Source organism: Silurus aristotelis (assembly GCF_946808225.1).
Source record: "Silurus aristotelis genome assembly, chromosome: 15".
NCBI lineage: Eukaryota > Metazoa > Chordata > Actinopteri > Siluriformes > Siluridae > Silurus > Silurus aristotelis.
Genome location: NC_139588.1, coordinates 14,789,477 through 14,797,081, shown reverse-complemented (window position 1 = coordinate 14,797,081; position 7,605 = coordinate 14,789,477). Strand labels below are relative to the sequence as shown.

General features: G+C 36.2%; 1 protein-coding gene across 2 annotated transcripts in view; it reads right to left on the bottom strand.

Moving 5' to 3' along the window:
- Positions 1-4,031: 4,031 nt before the first annotated feature.
- mboat2b (membrane bound O-acyltransferase domain containing 2b) overlaps positions 4,032-7,605 on the bottom strand; it is a 39,521-nt gene continuing 35,947 nt past the window's right edge. For both annotated transcript variants that reach the window (XM_083562318.1, XM_083562319.1), the window contains 2 exons: positions 6,930-7,081; positions 4,032-5,085 (listed from right to left, as the gene is read on the bottom strand). In XM_083562318.1, coding sequence (XP_083418444.1) covers positions 4,938-5,085; positions 6,930-7,081 — 300 coding nt within the window. In that variant the 3' untranslated portion in view covers positions 4,032-4,937. The remainder of the gene's footprint in view (positions 5,086-6,929; positions 7,082-7,605) is intronic.

Here is a 7,605-nt window from a genome sequence, read left to right as displayed (position 1 = left end):
GTTTACAAGCAGTGCTATAATACAGCAGCAGATAAAACAGAACCTGACCTAAACACCCTCTTCTGTAACTTCATCAATCACTTTCTGAAATACTACATCTAATCAGGATCAGTAACACAACCTCGACCTCCAGAGGTAATGCATCAGTGCTTTCTGGGGCCATGTGGTTTTCTCTCTGCTGATTCATTACCGCAAAGCCCAAATCTATACACCTTATAAAGTTCACCTTTTACAAGTCTGCATACAAAGAAGAGGCAGAGCAGTTTGCCGACTAGTGAAGAAACCATAATCTCTCTCTTAATGTCAACAAAACAAGAGATGGTTATTGACTTAAGGAGGATCCACTATAATTCTTCTTCTATACACATCAGCTTTTTGTGAAGTAGAGCAGAACTCTTCTACCTTTCCTATTATATTCTTTAGAGATGTTAGATTGGTTATCACTGTAAGGTCCTTTGGTAAGGTGCTTTTAAGAAATGTTTAACTAACGAGCAATTTATTACAGTGACAGCACAGCACATTTCAAATTCATTACAAGAGAGCAACTAGACATGTTTAAAGTACACCTTAGCAATGTTTTCCCAAAGAGAAAACGTGTCTGAAGAATTCAGAATGCTGTCTCACTAAGGGCATTAAAACACATATTGCTAATCCCTTTTCAACTAAACATAGTTTAAAAAGGAATTGAGTAAAATGGTCATTTAGGCCTTCCTGTTTCACTTTTATAACCATGTGTCTACATAAAATGTCCTGAGCAGCTGGTGTGGGATTTCCATCTCCACAGAACTCAAGACTCTAGAGCAAAAACAGATGAGAACATCACAGGTATCTCTGTACTGGGCATCTCTAATTGCAGTAATTCAGGACCAGTCCTTAATACAATTTGTTCCCTGTTTTTTATTATTTATTTTTTTTTTTGCAAGTTCTCCCACTTAGAAATCATGGAGGAGTCTGAAATTGTCATCGTAGGTGCATGTCCACTGTGAGAGACATAATCTAAAAAAAAAAATGCAGAAATCACAATGTATGATTTTTTAACTATTTATTTGTATGATGCAGCTGCAAATAAGTATTTGAACACCTGTTTATCAGCTAGAATTCTGACCCTCAAAGACCTGTTAGTCTGCCTTTAAAATGTCCACCTCCACTACATTTATTATCCTAGATTAGATGCACCTGTTTGAGGTCGTTAGCTGCATAAAGACACCTGTCCACCCCATACAATCAGTAAGAATCCAACTACTAACATGGCCAAGACCAAAGCGCTGTCCAAAGACACTAGAGACAAAATTGTACACCTCCACAAGGCTGGAAAGGGCTACGGGCAGCTTGGTGAAAAAAAGGTCCACTGTTAGAGCAATCATTAGAAAATGAAAGAAGCTAAACATGACTGTCAATCTCCCTCGGACTGGGGCTCCATGCAAGATCTCACCTCGTGGGGTCTCAATGATCCTAAGGAAGGTGAGAAATCAGCCCAGAACTACATGGGAGGAGCTGGTCAATGACCTGAAAAGAGCTGGGACCACCGTTTCCAAGGTTACTCTTGGTAATACACTAAGACGTCATGGTTTGAAATCATGCATGGCACAGAAGGTTCCCCTGCTTAAACCAGCACATGTCCAGGCACGTCTTAAGTTTGCCAATGACCATTTGGATGATCCAGAGGAGTCATGGGAGAAAGTCATGTGGTCAGATGAGACCAAAATAGAACTTTTGGGTCATAATTCCACTAAACGTGTTTGGAGTGATGAGTACCATCTCAAGAACACCATCCCTACTGTGAAGCATGGGGGTGGTAGCATCATGCTTTGGGGGTGTTTTTCTGCACATGGGACAGGGCGACTGCACTGTATTAAGGAGAGGATGACGGGGGCCATGTATTGCGGGATTTTGGGGAACAACCTCCTTCCCTCAGTTAGAGCATTGAAGATGGGTCGAGGCTGGGTCTTCCAACATGACAATGACCTGAAGCACACAGCCAGGATAACCAAGGAGTGGCTCTGTAAGAAGCATATCAAGGTTCTGACGTGGCTTAGCCAGTCTCCAGACCTAAAACCAATAGAGAATCTTTGGAGGGAGCTCAAACTCCGTGTTTCTCAGCGACAGGCCAGAAACCTGTCTGATCTAGAGAAGATCTGTGTGGAGGAGTGGGCCAAAATCCCTCCTGCAGTGTGTGCAAACCTGGTGAAAAACTACAGGAAACGTTTGACCTCTGTAATTGCAAACAAAGGCTACTGTACCAAATATTAACATTGACTTTCTCAGGTGTTCAAATACTTATTTGCAGCTGTATCATACAAATAAATAGTTAAAAAATCATACATTGTGATTTCTGGATTTTTTTTTTTAGATTATGTCTCTCACAGTGGACATGCACCTACGATGACAATTTCAGACCCCTCCATGATTTCTAAGTGGGAGAACTTGCAAAATAGCAGGGTGTTCAAATACTTATTTTCCTCACTGTATATATATATATATATATATATATATATATATATATATATATATATATATATATATATATATATGTGTGTATAGTGGATTGGTTTATTCAGCTTGCACATTTTTTAAATGCCATAACCTTATAACCTTCTACTTCTGTACTTTTTTTTTTTTTAATGCCATAGCCTAAGAACTATTTACCTGTACTTCTCAACCATGTTCACACATCTCTGCACTGCCATAGCCTTTATATTTATTCACTGTACATATGTTTACATATATGTTACATGCTGTACATATGCTACATATTTATCTGCATTTCTGGTAGATGCCAAACTGCATTTCATTGCTGTGTACCTGTACTATGCAATGACTGACTCTCTATCTATCTATATCTTTTCCAGAGCCATGGTCCTGGGAACAATAACATGCAAAGCAGGAAAACACCCTGGATGGAAAACCCTATCCATCAAGGGACCATGTATGCACACACACAATTCACACAGTGGTTCACACCTAGGACCAATTTTAAATTGCAATTCCAAATATTTATAGAGGTGGGAGGAAATGAAAACCATAAGTTGAGGAAGGTTCTATTAGAATATATATATATTTTTTTCCACTTTAGTCTTTAGGATCCTCTTCTTCCCTGTATTTTGTGTGTTGTGTCTAGGTCCTGTGGGATTATTTGTTCTACTTTATGCATGTCAAGTAACAATGACAACAATAAAGTACTTTTGATTTCCTCTTGTTTTTTACTTAGCATAGTTGATTAATGATTTGTCGTAGCAAAATCTCATTCCTCACTACATTTTCTCAGGCATGCATTTTAGCTTCTATCCTTAAACAGATGATGGCAGGATAATATATTGCAATGAATAAACAGCAGTGCACTTTTTACAGGGATTAATTTAATATTAGAATCAGAGCTTTCAGTGATTATTGGGGATTTAATTTCTAGCAATGTGTTTGGTTGCTTGCTACTGTAGGTTAATGACTTGCCCATAAGCAGAATGTGCACTGCTATAATGGATTGTTTAATGCCACATAGTTTATGAAGAGTAAAAGGGCTGATGCTGAAAACTGCTCTGATAAGTGTAACTAGATTTGGTATCCTGCACGATGTATTATGTTGTAATAATAAATCATAAAAGATTTGTCAATCAACAAAAGATAAGATTACTACCTAGAATCCTCACTCATGCTAAAGGTTCAGCACACATTACACCCTTACTCCAACAGAACTGCACTGGCTGCTCATTTTTCACAAAGAAACAAACAATATGTTGTTCTACTCTTTTTAGATGCTCGTTCCCAATAATTTTCTACTGGTCCTGCCTAACACCAGACCAATATCAATGCCATAATCCCCAAACTTTAGAATGCTACACGTTTATTACTGCACTATCTACTTCCATTTTCAGATTCAAATTAAAACATACCCATTTCTCCCTCCTGCTACTGTTTTCTGTACAGACAGCTTGCTTTTTAGACAGATATGTAACATTGTTATTGTTATAATTATTAGACATTATCATCTTTAAGATGAACTGAGATGAAATGCAATTCAATAGACACACCACATGTAGTGTTACAAAAAGTTCTTTTTTAATCACCACATTTACAAAGTTGGGCTTCGCATCACTGGGCAAACATTTCTTATGTTTTCATTGCTAACTCTGATATTTTACTGATGTTCTTTAGAAAGTGTCTTTCTAACACACATTTAAAATGGAACGTGTCAAGAATGTCTTAAAGCTTCATGAGGAACAATGAGGCTGCAGTGAACTGTTTAATGTTTTGCAACAAGGAAAAACTTGAAGAAATGCAACCTCATGCATCAAAAGATACGGCATACTAAACTAAAGATAACATGCCATGGCCTGAACGAACCTCATTAGAAGATGGGTTAAAATCTCCGATTCAACTTCTACGGTGTCCTTGGCTTGTCTTCTGAGGAGCCTAACTCAAGATAGTAAAAGATGAATTGGAAAATGACGACTATTTGCAAACTGGGATAGGTGCAGTGTTAACCTGTTGTCCGAAATGGTAATGCTTTTTTTCTTTTCAAACCCTTTCAATCATTTTTTAATAATCGTCTTACAACTCTCCAAGTGTTCATTCATTTTGCTTTCTAGTAACAGTGGCACGGTCTCCTGCACAACGATGCAGCCTGCATGTCACAACATCAACTCCTAAAGTAATGATAGGGAATCTAAAGGAAAATATGCAAAATTCAATACATCAGAGTTTCCTTAGTGTCCCATCCTAACACCACAAGTCACATTTCAACCCATCCCCTGTAGCCAATCAATTCTGGTACCAGTGTTTTGAGCCCAGATTAGTTTGACAACGCACTGGATGAGTCCAGACAGGGGCTAGTTTGTATGTTTGTTGGTTTATAAGTTTCATTTGCTGACTCTCCAGATGTGTAGTTTTACAGTAGGAGTGTCGGCCTTCGAGTGTGCTGAATCGGGGTCTGGCTTCTTGGCTCATGTGGTTTTGGGTTTCTGGCTGTCTGAAGAGGCGGTGCTGGTGGAAACAGAGCTATGCTGCTCCTTCAGCCTCAGGTGCCGAGGTTTCACCGGCAGAGCTATGGCCAATAATACACAGCCTATATGGATGGAACAATACCAAGACCTGAAAGCAAAAGAAAGAAATAGAGAAGGAATAGAGGGTAAGACCAAGAGAAAGTAAGGCTGTTACTTACAAAGCATTTAATAGATTAGTAAGGACATGTCTGTTTCATATTCAACAGTCTGTAAACGATTGCATGCCTTTAAAACAAAATAAAGATAGGGAAAGTGGCACATTATATTATTGTATTAGGATCTATTATTACTATTATTATTAACACAAATAGGATCTATCATTGTAATCATAACACAATACAAGAACAAAATGGGAGACATTGTATATTTTTGGTATGTTTATGACCGATGTTTGGGATTGATTGTAAATGGTAGGTTTGTGGTTAGGAATGATGCTGAGATATTCCCTCAGATCTGCTCCCCTCCTCTCTTGTAAACAACATGCAGAATTAAAACAGTTTTCATTTCATTCACTATATTTTATATGAAAATGTTAGTGGGAGTGCCATAGTTTTGGATTACTAGAGCACATGTATTTATTTTAAATGTACAATAAATGTGTGTACAGACGCTCCCCACATTCATTTGACAAACTTTCGCGGATACGAACAAACCTGTCCTCAAAGTGAAATTTGTTCGGAGTCGGAGGAATTAAAAACGGAGGAGAGTCGCCGCTAGCTAGTCGTTGACCATAACGAGTCTACATGATGCAGACTGGAGTAGGGAGAATTTATTTCTTTAAGCAAATTTCTTTATTATTATTATTAATTTAAATTATAATTTTTTTATTACTTATTGCAAAATATTGTATACAGTATTTCGATTATTTGATTTGTTTCAGTATATTTTATTATTTTATTATATTTATTTGATTGTATTTATAGCTCTTACCTCATTAGGAGATATGCGTAGTCAATAACCAACACAGTAACAACTTACGAACAAATTCATGGTACGAAAATTCGTTCGGAGCGTAACTCGTTCGTAAGGAGGGGAGCGTCGGTACTCATTTGAAATTGTAAAATTCTACAGCAATTATTAAAACCACTTCAAGGTGTGAAATATAAAGGTTTCACACCAATACGAAAATCATACAGCATTAAAGAGGATGACACAGAAGCTCAATATCAAATGCAGGCAAAAAAAAAAAAAAAAAAAAAAAAGTAGTGTTTTATGAGATATGAAAACTTATAAGCACATCAATTTTGGAAAAAAACAACATTTTATTTCATCTCACTTTTATAGATTTTTAATTAGGTGAATTAAGTGAATAGCAGGAATTAGTAAATAGCCTATTAATTAAGTCTTATTATTAAATCCTACTTGGTCAAAATCTAACAGCGACACATTAAAAAAAAAAATATTTCTACAAATGTTTCTCTTTTTTATTAAATAGAAAATTGATACATAAAATAAATTAAATTAAAAAAAAGCATCCCACCTCACAGGATAATCAAACCCTTTTCCTGAGAGCTGAGAACAGTTTTATATATACAGGGCTATGTAGTATGAGGAAGTAATGGATCTTTCAGAAATTTTTCTTTAGATTTAGATTTCTTTAGAGATTACAGTATGTTTTGTGTATTTTTTTTTTTTACAAAAGATTAAAACACAAATGTAAATAAAAATGAAATAAAAAAATGATTAAATGGCTTTCTAGAAGCTAAAAGTATGAATTTTTTAGACAGTTGTCCGTTCTTATTTTTCTTTTACTAGACGTTTAGAGGTACATATTTATTTAGTAAATACATATGTATTTGAATGCCGTTATCCATTTATTTTGTTGAGTGATGAATATATTTTTGCTAAAAATAACATTTAAACCATGAGCTTGTCAGATTAAATCAACATCTGTTCCTGTACTTACAGATCCGTGTCAGTGTATAATCGTACCTGTAGAATTTGAGTGAAGGACCTACAGACAGCAGCACAAAGGGCACCACAGTGTAACAAATAGCTATCTGTGTGCTCGCCCACGTGATGACATCATACACCTGCTTGTGCACTGGAGAACCCAAAAAGTACGGCCTCACGTTGTGTCTCACCTAAACAAAGAGGGATGGGAAGCATGAACAGAGAATGTAAAAAAGAATAACAGAGTTGGATGGGGCACATATTAAAAAAAATAAAAAAAAAAAAAAAACAATCACCAGACCTCTTTAGAAATTATTAATTAAAGCTGTAAACTTGTAACATTTGATTGAATTTCTAGATATATTGTAATCAAATATGTTTACATAAAAACACTAGGATTTTTATATCATCTGAAGTTTTAGTTTACATTTTCTGGGCCTGAATTTAAGGATGAGCATTTCAGGTTAAAATGTAGGTACCATTCGAACAAGTAATTGTAGCTATTGTTGTTGGAACGAAACAAAAAATAAAAACAGACCAAGAAATAACTAATACTCAAAAACATGTATTAAGATTCGGTGTTTTTTCATAGTAATTCTCTTTGCATGCAGCAAACCAAGCCATCTATCCATCTTACTTAATTGTTAACCGCCTGACAGGCTCCACAGTAACTGATTACTTAAGCGGATCAATCTCCTTCCTGAACTGTGTCTGC